The 19,885-nt window shown below is 36.5% G+C and overlaps 1 protein-coding gene across 1 annotated transcript in view; it reads right to left on the reverse strand.

The window, feature by feature from the left end:
- LOC146136638 (cold shock domain-containing protein E1-like) overlaps positions 1-19,885 on the reverse strand; it is a 29,171-nt gene that overhangs the window by 9,035 nt on the left and 251 nt on the right. Inside the window, exons 2-19 of the mRNA XM_083395185.1 lie at positions 17,843-17,925; positions 17,296-17,378; positions 15,530-15,648; positions 14,998-15,095; positions 13,638-13,742; positions 12,454-12,724; positions 11,922-12,211; positions 10,492-10,592; positions 9,266-9,392; positions 6,333-6,419; positions 5,837-5,971; positions 4,896-5,102; positions 4,222-4,329; positions 3,220-3,386; positions 2,632-2,760; positions 1,734-1,908; positions 838-1,060; positions 479-551 (exon numbers count right to left, since the gene is read on the reverse strand). Coding sequence (XP_083251311.1) covers positions 479-551; positions 838-1,060; positions 1,734-1,908; positions 2,632-2,760; positions 3,220-3,386; positions 4,222-4,329; positions 4,896-5,102; positions 5,837-5,971; positions 6,333-6,419; positions 9,266-9,392; positions 10,492-10,592; positions 11,922-12,211; positions 12,454-12,724; positions 13,638-13,742; positions 14,998-15,095; positions 15,530-15,648; positions 17,296-17,303 — 2,423 coding nt within the window. The 5' untranslated portion in view covers positions 17,304-17,378; positions 17,843-17,925. The remainder of the gene's footprint in view (positions 1-478; positions 552-837; positions 1,061-1,733; positions 1,909-2,631; positions 2,761-3,219; positions 3,387-4,221; positions 4,330-4,895; positions 5,103-5,836; positions 5,972-6,332; positions 6,420-9,265; positions 9,393-10,491; positions 10,593-11,921; positions 12,212-12,453; positions 12,725-13,637; positions 13,743-14,997; positions 15,096-15,529; positions 15,649-17,295; positions 17,379-17,842; positions 17,926-19,885) is intronic.

Genomic DNA, 19,885 nt, shown 5'->3' on the forward strand with positions numbered 1-19,885 from the left:
TTTTGCAAGTCCGAAAGAGAAGAAATTATAACCTGGCAAAAAATCGTCACACATCTTATACTATGGTGCTATCGGCATCAAGCCGATGTCTAACGCGCAATGTTTGACGGATAAGATGGATGTAATCCATGTACCGCGGGATTGGACGTACAGTTAAATTAATTATTAATGCATACTTTATGTTTTACATTTTTCGTATTGTTTGTAAAGGATTGCGTTGTATAAAAGTTTGCAATCAGTATGGAATTGCAAGTCACAGTATTGGACATGTATGCCTGTATGCCATTTTGCCCCAAACACTAAGGTAATTGGCTAAAGATATTACAACGCCGCCACATGCACAATGCACAATGCACATACATAAAAGCATCGCTATTGTGCACACTAAGAACTTCTTAAAGTTCTTGTAGTCCAGTTCTGGAACCTATTGCTAGATATGAAATCATCAAAGTTTTCGCTTTGCTGAATATGTTCGTACCTTGTATCTCGAGCGGCTGGCGATTGTTTCTTCACGGGCACGCTGTCAAGCTTGAATGCAGACGGCAGTTGAACTGCAAAATGTAGGGCAAGGGTAACAGAACAACACGCTAAATTCGTTTTTTTGAGCATTTTCTCTTTCAGAGCACTATGAGCAGTGTGTATGTGTGTTTACTATTCAGTACATTTTACTGGTTCAATTTGAACAATGCCTTCTCCAACAAGTAAGCTAACAAGTAAAAACTGTTTTAGACATTTTTGGATACATTTGTAAACTCCAAACGCTGCATAGATGTTCAATTCATGTTACCACATTATAAAAACTGAACAAAAAATCACAGAAAAGAACAATATTTAAACCGTCTTTTTGTGGCGTCCAATTATCGGGTCCGGATGATGCAGAGGAAGTCTCCTCGAAGAGCGGCGCGAGCTTAAGAGAGGAGGAGGAAAGAGAAGAGGAAAAGGTCCTCCTGGCCGCTCCAGCTCCGATCTGCTGGTCGTCGGCGCTTCGACGGGTGACGAGGCGGATGTCGACCGCGTTCTGGGCGTTGGTTCTCTTCACCTCGCAAATCTTAAACTCGACCTGGCAAATTTACCAAAGTTGTAAATCTATGACTTTTTAAACAGCAACACGCCGGAGAAACTCATTAACAAATTCAACCGAACATTCTCGTTTACAGATGACGATACAAAATTAGGCGAACGAGCAAATTATTTCAATCATCTTAACATATGACACACCAAGTGGAAATTTAACGATCAGAGTCAAATCGTGAACCAATCCCTGTAAGTCGCCCAATTATGTAAACTACAACGCACATACTTAAAAATACCTTATGGATTGGGAAAAAAGCGTTCTTTTAACCAGAAATTTATTTTACAGTATCCCTCCTTTTAAACCATTACACAAAAACATTGTCGTTTAAAAAACAATCAGAAACAATGGAGTTTTTTTACACCACACTAATATAGTGTTTTTGTACTCGAACAGTTCCTAAATTAAACGCAACACAGTAGACTTCATAGTGATACTGACCTCTAAACACTAGTAACTATATATTAACAACAGCTTGTCTATAAATAATGGTTAATATCCACAGCTCCAAACTGTTCAGACTTATCAGACAGTAAAACTAAGTGGCCGGTGAGCAATATATAATTTCCAAAGGAACCAAAACCAACACATTCAATTAAAATACGATACAGAGAGTTAGACAGATTAAACAAAAAAAATAAGGCCTAACTATGTTTACTACCTTGTCCCCTTGCTTAAGAGATAGGGCGTCCATCCACTCGCGAAAGTCCTTGGTTGAGAATGGGATTCGGGCAATGGAATCTGCGTCTTCGTCGTCACTAGGTGCGCTATGGAGAGTGTAGACGATAATGCCAGGGTTGGGACCCAGGGCCGGGCTGAACAGGCAGTCGTTGGGGCTGCGTGAAATAAACGAGTCTACGGTTTAAGGCAGTGGTTCTCAACTTTTATGGCTTGCCCTCAAAAATAATAAATAGATTATCGGCACCCGCTGGAATTTTCGTTGACTATTTTACTTAAATATCACTATAAATGGATCTGGAACAACCCAATCAACTTAAAACAAGTAGGTGATTTGATATAATCTCTAATCGCACATAAATAGTTGTATCAATAAGCTTAACAATTGAGCAAAAATCAGATTCTTAAAAATTCTAAAATACCTATCGGCACCTTTGAGCATTAGAAATGGCACACCAGGCCGCCACGGCACCCCGGTTGAGAACCACTGGTTTTAAGGTGTCTCACCGAAGTCCAGTTAATAAAGTATTACCTTATTCCTGCTCATCAGTTTTATGCCGGAGATTGGTTTATCCGAACAGACACTATAGATCGGGGTGTTCACAAAAGGAAGTGCACAAAAAATGATTGCGGCCTTAAATCAGGGAGATTTGTAGTTTATTTTGGTATTCACAACGTGCTGGCATTGCTGAAGTAAGTTAATTAAATTAATATATCTGTTAACGTCATTAATGTGTCCATTGCTCGCTTTTTTGCAAATTCAAAGATACTGTAAAATTCGAATGATTTAACTGTAAATCTGTATGAAATGGATCGTTCATCTTTCTTTTTGAAAAAGAATAAATAACTGACGGCACGTTACCTATACAAAATATACACACCTTTTAGCGGGTACGTTCGGCGAAGGACCGCCAGGAATTGTTTCCACGATTCCCTGATAAATGTCGTCGGTAACGGTGTGAAAGATAACGCTGCCTTTGGAGAGCAGGCGAATTCTGGTTGCGTGCATTCTATTAAAAAAAATTATATTTCGATTACTTTTTGGCATTACCACGCTTCATTGTGCAGGAAGTCAAACTTCGCTAAACTTTAACACGGTTTTTGTCTGACAACCACTGGCCCCCGTCAACACGTAGAAAGCACAAATTAAAAAAAAAGTTTTAAAAGCAGATTAAAATGAGATATTACGAGTTCGAGTTAAAAGTAGAAACCCGCCAATAATACTTTTTTGGACCGATAACAATAATCGATTTTTTTTGGCAATCGATACGCAATGGCGATTTTTTTATATAAACATTAAATAGGAGGCAAATTTGCAACCAAAAAACATAGAAAATCTGTTTTATCCAGGAAAAAGTAATAGTTTCATAGTAACTGCCCAATTTTTTATTATTATCGTTGAGCCAATACATATCGATATATCAGTAATGCCAAGAACAATAGACAGGTCCACGTTCGCCGCAAATTACCTCTGTTTCTCAGCGACTGGATCCAGCAGCACGGTGAACTCAACCTCGTCGGACATCCGGATGTGGTGAGTAGGATCGAGCAGCTCACAGCAGTGAAAGAAGAGACGCGAATCGCGCTCCACGCACTTGATGAAGCCGAAGCCTTCCTTCACAGCAGCCACGATGCCCTGGTTGGTAGGAAATAGTTTTAGTTTGGTGAAAAATGCGAAAAGGAAAAGTACCACAAAACCCAAATTTGATGTTAAGGTTTTGTTGACCCAAGTCATTTCGTCCATTAAAGGGAGCACCCAGCTCGAATTTTCACACTGTAATATCTCCGGAAGTATAAAAGATAAAGCTATCTAACTTGGCCAGCAATGAGACATTAATGAAAAATATTATTAAAGTATTCATATTCATGAATGATAATATTCGTCATATTCGGCCTATTGTAGTGGGTTTGTACAAATACGCCGATGGTTTGTCAAAACGTGAAACTGAGGAGGACATTAAAAAACAAAAGGGCTCTAATGGCGATGATAAGCAAACTGTGTTTAGACTGCTGTGTGCGGAAGTTAGGATATAAGAAATAAGTTTTTTGATTGTGACAAACTTCGGACGAACAGAAGGCCTTTACCTGATACAAAACAACAACGCTTGCTTCAAACATTTTTCAGAATCTCGATTTACGGACAACTTGCTTACAGAGGGGATTAGTGTCACCCTAACACCTTTGGTTAATGTTATGTCTGCTTGTATTCTCTAAAACCTATTAAACCAATCTAGTATCCAGTGAACTTTTAGTTAAATTATGGTGTTTTAGAATGGCAATATTTCGTTTCACGAGAGCTGTGCACAAATGTTTAAATCAACAAACCCGCCTTGCAACTAAGATAATAATTTGTTCGAATCTAGTTATTATTGGTGGCGCAACAAAACTGTATAACGTCAAGTTTGTAAGCCTATTTCATCAAACAAGTCAAAATTATGACAAGTGTTGTTTAATGCGGTATTAAACAGTACCTGTTCCCGTTTCTCCTTGCTGGCCGCGAGAGTTTCGTCCAGTAGAAGAGTGACGCCTGCTGCCCTCTGCTGGCCGTTGCGCTTGTCCGTTATTGTCAAGAACGAAACCTAAGAGGAAGTTAATAACAAGCCTTACGCTAAATTGCGATAGATATTAACGATATCAATAAATATTATTGCCGAGCTAAGTTGGATGCTCTGGAGAAAGCCTTTTTATGCAGTGTAACATTAATAAAAAACTAACCAAGCAATTTAAATGTGCAATAACAGTGCATAAGAAGACACTTAGCAGTTAAAGTTTTTAAGTGACAATTTACTTTTATCGCAAAATAATGTTAAACCTAACAGTTCGACCCCGAGCACATATAGTCCTGTTGTTTCGTTTACGTTTTAAATATCTTTCGTAAGTACACTTAGCAGTAAGCACGAATATGTAATGTAGCTTGATAATGAATTTCCAAGCCAAAAAGGTCGAGTAAATCGACATCATCTTACTAAAAATCATAATCAGTTAATGAGCTGATGATGATGCGAGTATGTATCAAAACTTGTTTTATCGACATGATGTCGGTTTACTCGACCTTTTGGCTTTGAGTTCAAAATTATCAAAATATCCTTCTTATGCACCAACAAAGGCGGTATAGAATATCGAGCAAAATAAAAATGGAACAAACCTTGTCTCCTTGACGAAGCGTGTGCAAGCAGTTGGCGGCCCGGTCCTTCTCGCCGAAGCGAATGCGGCAGGTCTCACCCTTGGGGTTCACGTAGCAAAGCACGCCGGCCAGTGATAGCGAGGGTTGCTGGGGTGGAGAGCCGTTCACCGTCGCCACGACCGCTTCCTTTTGATTGGGCGAGGTCGCGTCTCCCCCGGCAATAGTCGACTGAAAGGGAAACAAGGGGTAAATGGAGCGAGTGCTGGCATAAACCGTTTTTTGGTGACTTTTGCGAAAGGGGATGAAAAAAACGAGTTTTCGCTTTAACTTCCAAACTGAACAAAGAGTCTAGGCCCCAAGGCTATAGGCGAAAAGCGATTTGTTGAATGTTGTCTTTGCTGTGCCGCGTGTTATTGCTAACTCTCGCAATGTTCGCCTACACACGACGATATTACACGGAATTTATTACTTTTGCAAAAAATGCAAAGTTGGGCATAAAAGCGAGTTAAACAATTAACATATATTTGTGGCAAATTTTATTTTATTCAGAATGCATGTTGTACAGTAACTGATGAATCCCAGTTTATATGGCAAAATATTAATTTATGTAAATTTTGAAAATTATTTTTGAAAATGATGCTTTTATACCTATTTTTTGAACAGTTTAAACATCGCCTGATGTAACAGCATCTTTCTTTCACATTTCATTGTCCGCGGGATAGTTCTTTTATGCGAAAGTGTTACAGCTAAAATTGCAGGTTACTTCTTCTGTACGAATTCCAGGACAAAAAACTAATCCATTTTTATACAAAGCATAATTCGATTTTAACAGCAATCGTGCACGAAAGAAAAAACTACAACTGATGACATATTTGCCTTCGATAGACGTAACTAAAACTAAACAATTGTAGCACTTTTCAAAAAGTTTCAGTAAGCCAAAAGAAGACGACCTCCCAAATTACCTCATTGACCGCCTTGTTTGGAGCCTTAGTGGGCAGTGGCTTTTCGATCGAGCCAATAAAGAGTTCGTCGGATATCTGTTCGAGTTGGACGGAACCGATTGGGAGCAGACGAATGTCGGTGGCGACGTCTTTGTTCTATAAAGCGGGTCGTGAGTTACACTGAATATTCAGGGCAGTTGGTTGTTTATTTATTATATTGGTAAAATGTTTTTAGGTTAGACAGTAATGCCGCTGTTATGCAGAAACGATAGCAGCCAAAAATATAAATTAGGTTCGTTATATATACAGTACAGTAAAGGTTTAAGGAAAATTATACAACGGAGATAAATTTAATGGAAAAAGAAACAGCAAACTGTTCGTTCAATCAGCAAGGTGATAGCAGGTCTAAGCAATAAAAACATAATTTTACAGATTTATAAAGGGAAATAAAAAAATACACATCTGACGGAAAACATTAGCAAACGAAAAGATAACAGTCGTGCTGTCGACCACTTACGTTTCGTTCCTGTACGCTAAATTCGACGTGGTCGCCAACATGGAGGTCGGGTACGTTGGACGACACCTCACTGTAGTGAAAAAAGATCTGTAGAAACAAACCTGGTTTAAGTCTACACACAAGGTAACAGTTCCCTATGCCCAAATAACATTTCTCAGTGGAAAAGGTCACCTTGTCGAAAACCAGAGTTTTCGTCGGACAGTCGTTTCGTTTACAAACCTTTTACCCCATTTAGTGCTATTAAGTGTTTTCGACTTTTTATTACTTACGTAATTTTATTACGCTACGTATATGTATTTTACCTACGACGAAGTATAGTTAGGCGAAATAAATATGTTCCTTTGGAAAATCCTTACTCTGTGTTTCACTCGGGGTTTTAAACTTTAAGTTTTGTTTTCTGTTCTCTACAAAGCATACAGGCAATCGAATCCGATACAATTTTATCGTTACTATCGTCAAAAGTTACTCATATTTGATAGAAAAAACTTCACAATGTTTAGATCATAATATTATGACAAAAATATAATGTTCGGGGGCTAACCATGATTGAAAAGGCAACTTACATGCTCAAATCCGCGCCAAACCGTTCGCGGGAGATTCCCGGCACTACGATGTGCTATTAAATATAAACTCCGATCCTATCCGATATGATTAAAATTAAGACATAACCGCTTCTTCAATGAATATTTATTCGACTTAACTGATAAGAGTTTATCTAGCAAACTAACTACATTGATTTAAAGTATTTTTGTGTATTTGTTTAATCTGAATGCCAGTTGTGTCGTTTGGTGCGACGCCACGTTAACTGTTCAACGTCGAAATAGCGTGCTGCCGCGTTAAAAGCTTGACAGATGTTTGGGCAACGAAAATAGCCGGTGCCGACCAAATTTCGCGATGAATAAAACATTACTCAACTCTCAATGCTTTCCCGTTAGGGTGCGGTTGGATTTCCAGCGCATATAAAACATTAAGTAAGATTTTGTACTATGAGGACCTGTGTATAATATTTTACAGGTAAACAAACAAGTTTACATTAATGGCTATCAAGTTTGTAAATCACATCGACAGCTTTCTTTTCACGTATTCTTTGGTATTTTAGTGCGTAGAGGGGATAAACGTGTGATTTTTAGTGCAACCAAGTCAAAAAACGCGGAAGTAGTTTATTGCGAGTCGAGGACCACAACAAAGGAAGTTAAAAATGGTGAAAAAATATGGCAATTATAACGTTTTAACATACGGTGATCAAAACAATTAACAACCAAATATTTTCTTGGTGTGGTATTTGGAACAGTCACGCCGAAATGTTTCATCACAATAAACCAGGTTCTTACAAGACTAGAAAAAAATATACATCTTATTCCATATATTTGGATAATACTCTTCAGCTAAACAAGTCACAAAAAACGAGAACAGCATGTGGCTCGCGAGTTTTCCCAAAGAGTTGACAAAATTCGAATATATAACTGTAAATTATTAGGGATGTATGGTAAGTACCATTTTGTTCATTCAGATACCGATACAAGATACTTTGGACTAAAACTATCGCGATCCGATTCTATTCCAATGACGGCATAACTTAGCTTTAACAAACAAAATTGATTAAATTGAAACGTTCAATTTAATTTTTCTAGGTTATTAGAGATAAATATGCTCTTATGTTCAGTTTTTTTTTATTACGCTGAAACAACCAAATAGAAAAGACGGATGAGAATAAAAAATAGCACCTATCAAGAAGCGACAGGTTGGGCTAAAGGCCAGCCCACTTAACTAAAAGATTTTCTGAATTTAAAGCACAGATATACTCAGAGTGTTTTACAGACTTGATCATAAAAACAAACATGGAAAGCGTCGGTAATGTCTTTGCATACTTAGAACGGTATATAACGAAGCGTTTATGTTCAGTTACCTCAGTGCTTTTCAACCCGTGGGATGGTACGCACTTGTGCGGATGAAAAAAATTGTAATGCGGATGACAAACGTCGTGCGGTTGAAAATCGTGCATTTTATCATTTTTATATATGTGTAAAACAGTAACCGAATAAGCTTGCTCGCTTGCAGATTAAGCTATCTATTTTATATCGGTCTAGGCTTTGGCTAACGGTTTTAATACACAAACCCTTTCATTAAAAATAAACTGAAGGTAAAAACTCAAGGTTGCTAAATAAAACTTTCACAACTTACTATGCTTGTTTCGTGCGGATGAAAATTTTCCGAAATAAAAGAGTGCGGATGGAAAATTAAAGGTTGAAAAGCACTGAGTTACCTCTAGTTGTTAACCTGCTACAGCTGCAACTTATTAAAAAAATACTCTTTAAGGTAGAAATCGCTGCGTTGCATCACAGACATTGCCTGAAAATTGTAAATTTAGCTTGGTGTCGGATCGGCACCGATACTGCCAATTGGCATCAGGTATTATCTCCTATTCGATGCTATCGGGCTCCCCAACTGTAAATGTATTGGTAGGAGTTTTAAGAAAATGCGCAATAACGAACAAAACGACTACAAACACTTGGGATTCTATTTAGAACTTTCAAACGTTAACTTATTTACGCTATTGTGTTCTAAATGGCGGAGGACCCAGATCAGCGATTCCCAAACTGTGTACCAAGGCTCACTAGTGTGCCTCGAGAGATTGTCAAGTGTGCCGCAAAACTTTTGTAATTTCGGTAAAGAAAGTATTTGTATTACCAAAAGGCATACACGCAAGCACTTTAGACTTAAATACGCACATTACAATAACATTGAGACATTTGCATATAGTTTTGTTGTGTTTAGGGCGATTGTAAAATTATTCTATTGTTGTTCTGTTGAAAAGTGTGCCGCGAAATATTTAAGATTTTGTAGTGCACCGCGAGCCTAAAAAGTTTGGGAACCACTGGGCCCCAGAGTGTGCAATCTGGTCTATTTAAATAAAGTTTTGTTTTTTCCTTTACCTCCTTGACGACGTCGGAACGTTCGATGAAGCCGAACGAGTCCTTCATGGCGGTCACTATGCCCATGAATCGCTTCGGCGGCGCCCTCTCCACCAGCGTGATCTTGCGCGCTCGCATCACGCCCGTTCTGCAACGTCACAAAGGAAAAGAACGGTCACGCTCGGTCGGTCGCGCGTGTCGTGACGTCATTTTCGATAGCGCGAAAGCGGGAGCTATTTCCATAACAGCGGCTATTTCCACCTGGTTCTCATGGCGTCACCCGCTGAGGCAGCCTTAGTAGTAAAACGTTTCAGGTAGAAGACAAATACATTCGATGGTAAACAATTGCAACAAAATGACATTAAATGGTATGCTTTGTATGTAGCTACACGTTTTTTAATATGTGAAAAACTTCTGGTATGGACAAGTCAGCTTAACCAGCAAAGTGACAATTGTTTTTTTAAATAGCAGGTTGGTAAAACATCAATCCGTGTTTGGATTTTCGTACTATGGCAATATATGTCTTCTAGTTTTCTTCAATCAGCTAGGACACCGGTTCTCAAACGGGTTGCCATTTCTAATTATCTTTGGTGCCGCGACATATTTGGGAAACTTTAAGAATATGGTTCTTGCTAAACTCTTAATGTTTTGTGTAAGATTAGAGTGGAATAAATCCAATTATAACTTCCTACGATGTGTAAAGTTGATGCGTGTTGTTCCAGTTCCGTTTATTGTGACATTCTAGGAAAAAAACTTATAGGGAGTGGCGTAATTTACGTACTATTCCTGAGGGGTGCCGCTAGCCATAAAAGGCGGAGAAACACTGAGCTAGGAAAATGATTTGCGTCCAAAACAGCCTACGTCACGTTGCTTGGGTCGGGAGCCTGGGTTGGTCACATCGCAAGCGCGACGAGATGTGGTCGGCTGTGTCGGCAATAAAGCGGTTTTCCAACCTGTGTTTTTATGTTTTCACGACCATGGAAGCACATCAGCGTGGAAGAAATCGACAAAATATGTCCTTTTTAAATAAAATTGAAAAAAGTGTCCTAAAACGAGGCAATAAAATCGGGACATTTCTTATTTAGCCTGAAGTCGAACAGTAAGTTGTTGGCCAATCGGACAAACGTCTAGGGGAATTAATACGATAATTTTGTCTACAAATTGAAAACATACAAATTACTCTTTCAACGACGCGTTTCCTGTTTGACAAATAATAAATAAAACTACATTTATTTTTAAGGCCTTACCGCTTTTCTGTGGCAATGTTGAATGACACCTTGTCGCCCGGTTGGAGCACCAAATTCGGGTTGGTCAGGTCGTTGGCCGAATAATGAAGAAAAAAGAATTCCTTTAAAAAACAATTAAAAGTAGCTTGACCAGTTGATAAATTTGAAAACACCAGTAATAACACCAAAAGGTTGAATCTTGAGAATAATTGCTGGATTTTTTGGAGTCAACTGAATCTAATGCAATACAATGTTAGGTACGTTTGGGAAAATGCAGCAAATATATTAATCTTGGAGTTTGTGTTCCGTCAAATATATTCGCTGTCATCGCATAAAGCAGTAACAAGATATCTTGACACACCCTGCAACGTATCCTGGTATTCATACAACGGCAGCAAAAAACACGGGTGGTTGAACAACAATACTGGTGAAGAAATGGTCAATTTGCTACTAAAACACCTAATTTTGGTTGCTAGAATAAGTTCCTAGAATTCAGTACGACGTTGTGTTATATCAAATTCTCAAAAGTAAATTGTAATAAGTAACGTCAAAGCATCCAGCACAGTTTTCCTAAATAAAAAGAAAAACTTATTCGTCGATGCCTTGGCGGTAAGTTATTGGGTTGGACACCAAGCCATTTTCTTGTATCGTATGAAAAACTGTTAAACGCATTGTAGGTAGGTACTTTCCAAATCAATATTATAAACCAATTCCCCCTATAGCAATCCAATTCATTTTAGTTTGGTCATAAAAATTGCCCTGGATTATTTGTTGGCATATGGACCAATAGTAATTTAATTACCACTTGCTAAAAATATTTATTAAACGGCGAAGGTTAACCAATCTTAAAGGAAAGTGTGAAATTGCCAGTGTTAACAGGAAACTGTCTGAAATCCCGAAAAAGCGTTAATAAAATGACGAAAAACAAACAAAACGGTTTATCGGGGTCGATTTAAGAGCAAACAAATCAATTATCCAGTTGCAATTAATAGTACATTTACTACATACCAATGATCCATATAACAATTAAAACATGTTTTGTTAGGTCAGAAAAATTGCACCTTGAATCACTTTTCAACAGATGGACCTTTATTCACCTTAAAAAATATTTATTAAACGGCGAAAAATATTATTTAAAAGGTAAACCAAGCTTAAACGAAAGGGTGAAATTTTCAGTGTTTACAGGAAACTATCTGAAATTCAGAAAAAGCGTTCATAAATTGACGAAAAACCGGCATATCGGTGGGGTCAAAATAGGTCCAAGCAAACTAATATTCCAGGTGTTATTCTAACGTAAGCTTAAATAAGGTGCCACCCCGAAAAAAAAATATTTTTGACGACAAAGCAAGTAAGCAAAAATTCATAATTTAAAAAAAAAATTTTTTCGTTCAACTCGGAACGACCACTTTCGTAACAAAAACATCAAAGTAAAAAAAGAAAATACATCGTACCCCCATTCTCTCGTAGGAAAGGCTGCCCAGCTTCCGGGATACGACTGGCTCGCCTTTCTCGCTCGGCTTGTACCCATGCCCGGCCACCCCGGTGGTTCCCCCTGGCACAGCGTTAAACAGGGCCTGGCCCGGAACCAATGACAGGGGCGGCGCCGGGTTGGTGACCTCGCCAAGGATGCGCTCCTCGCTGAGCACTTCAAAGACGACGGTGCCCTTCTGCAGTTGGACGACTTGGACGGCCACGGGCTTGCCGGTTCTGTTATCCATCGAAACCTCAAACTCGACTTCATCTGGCGATATTATAAAAGGGTAATTGCATCTAATCTCGCGTTAAACGTAAATGGTGGTGTTTCTTATCTAATGTTATGTCGTAAGACAATAGTTTTTTTATCTCTACTTCATGCGTCACGGTTTTGTGGTCATAGAAAACAGTTCTCTGTAAAAGTTTTCAGTACAATTAACTTTAAAATGTTTTTAAACCAATCACACAGACAAACACAAAACATCAAAAAAGGTGGGAGCGCTGCTTTACCGCTAATGTGAAGGTGCTGGGCCTCGCCGTGATACTGGCTGTAGTGAAAGAACAGGCGGCCCTCACGATCGGCGCACTTAATAAAGCCGTAAGACACAAGTAGCTTCTCAACGACGCCGGTCTCCCGGCTCCGGTAGCCGTTGCTGAGGCCGGGCGTGGCGGCGGGTGAGATGGCGCCGGGCGAGGTGGCGCCAGAGACGCTGGCGGCGGCGGTGGGATTGGAAAACGGCGGGAAGTTGAGGATCGGGTTCGAGTCGAAGCTGGCGGATCGCTGAAAAAAAAAAAACAATAGTCGAAACTTGATTGACAGGCGAACTAGCCAGAATGCTGGAGCCCTTGTGAGAAGTTGGTTTGAATATTGTTGTGAATTTTTACAGCGGTCACAGCCATCAGGCTTTGACATGTTGTCACGTATATAGGCTTTTATTTTTTTACAGCTTCTCCGATTTTTGATTCCTGAAATAAGTTGTTTATAAATTTGATTGACTAGCCACATTTTCGTTTTGTTTTTTAATTAGAAGAAAAAAACTGTCCGATTGTCCTAAAGTCTGGGTTGCAGCAAGCTGCTCCACGTTCTGCACCATTTAAAAATATTTAGCAACAAGGACCCTAAAAAAAATTTTTCTTGTTAATTTGGAGAATGACTTAATTTATTCAGATTAATAGCGAAATATCGACTACTTTTCTCAGAATTTTTTTTAATTGTAATTTTTATGGCATGTTATAAACAGAAAATGTAAAATTACATGTTGTTAAAAGCTCGATAAAGTACACATCATGGTAGATTGTGCCTTGTGAATAAGTAAACTTTTCAGTTTTAAATGCGTCCAGGACCCAATTTCGCTAGATGAACCACGTAAAAGCTTAATTCCATAATTACGGACAATCAAGTATTCCTATTACAGAGAAGCATGTTTATTATTTGTCTCAGCAGATGGCAACCCTGATTACATAGAATCAAATTGAGGCTTCTGCATTACCAAAAAAGTATCTACAAACAATAAATGTATTAAAAATAGACACCCTGCCTTAAAAGTGTAATTCTCAGCTTTTAAAAAGGTTGCAACCCAAAATTTACCGAATTTATAAAACCTTGCAAACAAAATAGAAATGTTCATATGATGAATGATGATGCAACTATTCATAAAACCTACAATATATAATGTATTATTGAAATATGTTACCTGCAAAGCTCTATGCTGGTGCAAGGCTGAAGGGCGAATGGTGCCATTGGTTTGAGGAAACATGCCGCAACTGGTAGTTCTGGACAGAGTCCGACGATTTACCATCTAATATATGATAAGCAAGGTGTCAGTAAGTAAAAAAAAACTATAGGGTTCAACCATTCAAGACAGGGGTGGAAAACCTACATAGTATTACAGGCAAGAAAAATTTTACAACACTTTAGACCAGTGTTTCTTAATCTTTTTTACTTGGGGACGCACCTAGAGACATTTGAAACTGTGGCGGCGCACTTGCGAGCGAAGCAAGTGCGAAATACTTGAGGTGTAGCAGTATTTCGTTAAATTGCTTGCAATTTTTTATTATATAGGCTTCATAGTTGCATATCTTTAAAGAGACTCCAGCCTTGTGACCAAAATAAGAACAACGCCAACTTCGGAATAAAAGACAGTTAGGAATAGGTGTAAATAGGAGTAATATACACCTAAGAGTCGTTATAATGACGAAATCGGAATTAGACCTAAATGGCCTAAATAAGGCCTATACAACCTTTTATTCAACCCCAAAGACCATCTATAACTATCAATAACTCCCAGAATATTTTCAACCCTAACCCAATTGCTAACACCACCAACTACCTGCCCATAATCCCAAACAGAGGCAGAAAATCCGGGGTCAAAACAGCAGCGACCAAATTTTGATAGAAAACTGCCAATGCCAAACAGGGGTCCCCCAATCATCCCATACCCTTTCGCTACAGTCCTGGGCGTAATTTTGTCTATTTAAGTCTTATTCAGATTAATTTGGGACTTATTTTGACATGTTTAGGCCTTATCTAGACTATTTTAGATTATACTCTGTCGTGGTCATTAGCCTACTGCGAATTTGGCGTTATTATGTCGGTAGTCGTAGTACCATGGTATTATAGATTATCTGACTTAGATGCTGTTGCTTTGTAGGTCTTATTGTGTTTTCTACTTAAAAGTACTGTGGAATCAATGAGCTAAGCTGAACAGAAACGTATAAATACATGTTTTATATATTAAATTATTTTTTCCTTTTGCTTGTGAGACAGTGGAAAAAAAATCAAAACAAGTTAATGAAGTGATACAATCAATAAACTGTAAATTATTGTGACTGTGCTTTGTTTTATGCCCCTCCCCATATCCATTCCTCAAACTTTTTGTACCCCAATGAATTCTACTTGTACTTGTAAAGGCACAGATGTGATTTAAAAAACATTGTTCTTTCATGACAAAGCAACGTTGTTCTTTCATGCCAATTTTATAGTTTTTAGTAATCCCACAATATTAAACCTTTATAGTTGATTTCTTTGTTAAATATTTATTTTAATAAACATACCTGTCTTTCCTTGGCTTCCTGTTGATGCTGTTGTAGAGCTGCAATTCCACCAGTCACCAAAACTTTTTGCTGCTCTGACAATGATAAGTGGTTGGAATCTGCATTTATTAAAAATTATGAGACATGATTCCAACCGTTTAATTGAGCATTGACTAGGTTTTAATGTTACAACTATCAGTAAACTTTGAGTGTTAAAGTCTCTTTTGATAACCCTGTTTAACCCATTTTTTAAATTACTGTTAAATTAAAGGTCAGATTTAACAGAACTGAGTTACTGTCAGATAGTAGGTTGTAAAACTATATATTCATATTATAATTAAATATTTATTGAAAATTGTATTTATTAAACAAAAACATATTGCACAAATACTAAAAATATTTATAAATATCAAGACATTATTACTCCAAATAATAAAATCACAGCGAGCAAATCAGTCAAAAATACTATTGTCGATCCATAAGATTGACAAACTATAAATGATTCTTAAATCTTGATTAGTTAAAAAAATACGAAAAATGAGCCTGAGCTTACTGTGAAACAAAGAGGCTTGAGGTCGAAAGGGTTCCGCATTCAGCAAGTTGCTTAATGAGGTGTTTATTGGCATATTATTTTGTGTAAGACTGCTTGGCGATGACCACAAAAAAGGTGCTCTAAAGAATACAACAATTAGAAATGGAATTTGGTAGAATAACTAAAAAAAAACACAGTAATCATTAGAAATGTTCAAAGTAGAATATCAAATAGTTAGGATTCAAATTTTGAGGTATTTAATACCAAATTTGCTGTTTAATTCTGAAATTGCAACGTATAAAACTACTTTTAAAACACATAGGTTTAATGTGAAGATTGTGTCTGATTCGCTTTAGTTCCAAATGCAGCACCAATGCTACGGTCAAACATTTATAGTGCTTGCTTGAACGTGGCCATTCCATGATGGATACTACCCTTTGCCTAATCAATCAAATGTTTTTGGGTGAGCGGCTAACAAGTAATGAAAGTTGCTAAGCATAGGGATTTATTGTTTCTTATTGTTAGGCATGTTGGTATTGGACAAAATACATCATGGGGTTACCAAAGGTCAACTTTGGTCCTGTGATACTGTTCTGGTATACACACATAACTGAGTGTCAATCATTAGTAACAAAGTAATTGCATCTGTAAAGTTGTATTTTTTACAGCAAATTTATTGAATTTGAATGCTTACTGTCTACAAAAAGTTATAATGTTTAGAAAACAGAAAAAAATGACAAGAAAAGCAGTGCGTATGTTGCATGGCACTTACTATATGGCCCCAAAAATGCATACATATGTTAGCAAACTTGTTTAGGTGTCTAAACGGTATAATAACCTTCCCCTATTTAGATTCAAAATTAGGGATTCTTCTTTGAACATCCATGCTAACATATACACAATTCAGCAATACTAGGTATTTATCAAATAAAAATAGCAAAATGTGTGAGCAGCAAACAAGTTCAGTAGTTTTAAATCTAATTCTACGTTTTGAATTATGAAGTACATAATGAAAACTACACTGTAAATTCTCGAAAAAGTTTAAAATAGAACACTTTACTAATAACTAGGGCGATTATTTTTTGACTTTGCAAAAAGTGTCAAATTTTGTTAAAATTAACATATTAAGTCAAAATTGTTTACAAATATAACAAAAACTGTAGTGAGCTTTATGAAATTATTTTATCAAATCTAGTGTTAAAAAACTATATTTTAACTATATTATATACTTTATTTGAGAAAAATACGGCATATGCGAGCCGGCAGAATTAAGAACTTGTTTTTGAAAATATTTGTGAGTGTGAATCTATGATTTGGAAAAATATATTGAACAGTATTGGTGTGTCTTTTTTCAAGTGATTTGCAATTATTCCAGAACTGGAACTTTCCTATTTTAAAAATATGCTAGGTTGGTTTTTATTTAAATGGGTTTTACCCCTTGGCACCTCTAAATACAACTAATGAGTGAAGAAAGCTCTATTTCATAGTTGCTTTATCTTTAAATAACCAAAAACGAATATAAAAAAATGATAAAAACAAATATGTGTTCTATTTTAAATTATTTGCCAACAAACAAAGTTACTGATGAGACCAAGATACTAATGCAGCACCTCATTAACAACAATGCATTGTTTAATTAATAAAGTAGGTCAAAATTTTGATGAAAAAAATAATTTTAAGTACAAATTTGTCATTTTTAAAATTTTATTTTTTAAATTTATAGGTTAAAATTTAACCTTTTTAGGTAGAAAAATAATCGCCCTACTGATGACTGATGGACACCTCACCTCTTCATTGTGCAATGCAGTAGAAATAAGACAGATAAATTGCTCAAAAGTGCAGTGAAAAGTGTGCGAAATCCAGATGGTTGCTAAAAACAACATCACACGGTGCAAAATGTGGAAGAAAAAATTATGCAGCTTTTAAAGTAAAAATATGAGTAATATTAAAATCAGAGATTAATCGATATTAGGTTTTTGAACCTATACTGAGTCTTTTTTCCTTTTATATATATACACCTCGGATAAAATAATAAATGTGCAAACCAAACTCAATGTTCAATTCGAAAGGCGTGAAAAAGAAAACATAAAGAAAAAATTTGCAAGAACAAATTTTCGAAAAAGAATTTATGAAATAGTTTGATAGTAAATATCGGCCAATATTATCATTAAACCAATCTATATTAGATCATCTCTAACTAAAATGCCCAGGTGATTCATAATAGCTAAGTTTTAAACATTTATGTTATAAAAAGATGCATAAATCAAACATTAAGTAATATTCTTAAAAAAAACTTTCTCCAAAGAAAAGTTTATCATGTATACATCGATATACCTTTTAAATCATTCTTGTTTCAATCAGCTTATAATAAATAACACCTTAAAATCTTTCAGTTTGGTTTGGTGGAACACGAGATTCTGCACAAAAATAGACAAAATAATGTACTAACTATTGTTCTTTCTCAAAACCAATAGTAAAGAGTGTTAAAAATACATTTTAGGGTATTGACTTCTGTGTGACATGCCAAAAAAAGTAAATCGTTGAAAATTTTATTTAAACTTTGTATAGTCTCGCGATAGCTATGTTTTATGAAATATTAGCTAACTTTACAGAATTTAAATATCATTTTTATTTTTTAGGATTAATTTTGGAGTTTTATAAAAAAAAATTTAAAAAAACTTTGTCTTGGGATGTTACCTCAGTTGGAATTTTTTTTAGGTTATTAAACACCCAACTACTTTTTAAGATGTAGCTTTATTTGATTTTTAAGATTTAGGTTAAATTGAAAATTTCGTGATTTAAACAAATATTTTTTTTTTTTACAAAAACATATTACAAACTTGTTAATATAAGATTAAATTAAATTAAGTTAATTAAGATTTAAGGTAACTAAATTTAAGTCAGTTATGACATTTTTTTTAAATGTTAAGTAAAATCAGACACAAAACTATATATCATGCCAATTTTTAGGTATGCAATCCCTGTTGCGTTCCAGAACTTGGCTTCCAAATAAAGATGTTGAATAAAGGTTAACAGGTAATAAAATGCATTTCAAAAAGGTAATTTTGTTCTTATAGTGTAACTCCACAAATTAAAAATGCACCAGATTGGAAACTTTGGATATTAAATGGTGGAGATGTTTATACAGCTAAAAAATGACAGGGTGCAATAACTATGACCATGGCTGCTGAGAGTACAATTCGAGGGATAGAGGCCAAACTCTTCAATATGAAAACTGTCAGGAAAAGGCTATTTACCCGGACACCGAAGTAGTTCAAATTGACATATAATCACCAACGAGTGAGTAAAAGAACAATCCGGTCAAATAGCCTATATAGGTCAGGTTGGAAAGAAAGGCCAGTTTCCCACTCGGGGCGGTCATAGCTGCACATTTCATGTAAAACCAACATTAAATGCGGTCAGTAGCGAAAACTCGCTTAAACATGCAAAAACTTATGTCGCGCTAACAGTTTTCAGTATAGTACTCCATTTTCAGCAGTGCAAAAATTTTACAAAATACTGTTATTACAGCCGCGCAATTTCAAGATGCAAAATTGTCTCCCCGCGCAAAATCCAAAGTTTCCAATCTGGCCTATAGGCACTCCCTGAGGCCATTTACCCAGCAAACAAAGTAATTTAAAGCGGTTAAAAAAAAATCAAAATTATGTAATATAAAAAACTCTGTATTGGTACAAGCGTAAAAGAGCGACTCTGTTAAATTTCCACTTCCAAATCCTAATAATCAACCACAAACACACAATTTGGAATTTTGGCTATGGTCAAAATGTCTTTGACACCTGTGGAAAGTATGGCAAGTGCACCCGCGAGTTTTAATCAACCTTTCAAAAGTGCACCCGAAAAATTCTGAACTGCACTGCACCCCAAATTTGTAAGACGCTTGTGCGGCATACATTTACAGTGCATTAAAAAATCATTAAGTGCATCCGAGGTGCACTTTTTTTACCTTTGTTGCACCCGGTCACCGGGATTTTTTCGGCCGTGCACCCGCGAGATCTCGTCGAGATCTGCCATACTTTCCAGACTGGGACTTTGATAGCCAATCAGTAACAAATCAAATATTAATAATGGTTTTAAATACTTAAAGATAATAATTTCCATTAATTAAGTATAATTTTTGGGCACTCTTTTACTTATGTACGTGAAAATTAATAAAAAAAAAACTTTCTTCAAATGCCTCATACCACAACGCATATTGTTTGGGTTAGCGTTTGGTTGAGGGTGGGTCAAGTTATTATTAATAATAAACATAATATTACTTGACCCACCCTCACCCAAACGCTAACCCGCACCCTAACCCAAACAATATGCGTTGTGGTATGCGGTGTTATTTTGTTTTTTGCAAAACTTTTCACGTGC

This window comes from Ascidiella aspersa, chromosome 8, assembly GCF_963924565.1.
Source record: "Ascidiella aspersa chromosome 8, kaAscAspe10.2, whole genome shotgun sequence".
NCBI lineage: Eukaryota > Metazoa > Chordata > Ascidiacea > Phlebobranchia > Ascidiidae > Ascidiella > Ascidiella aspersa.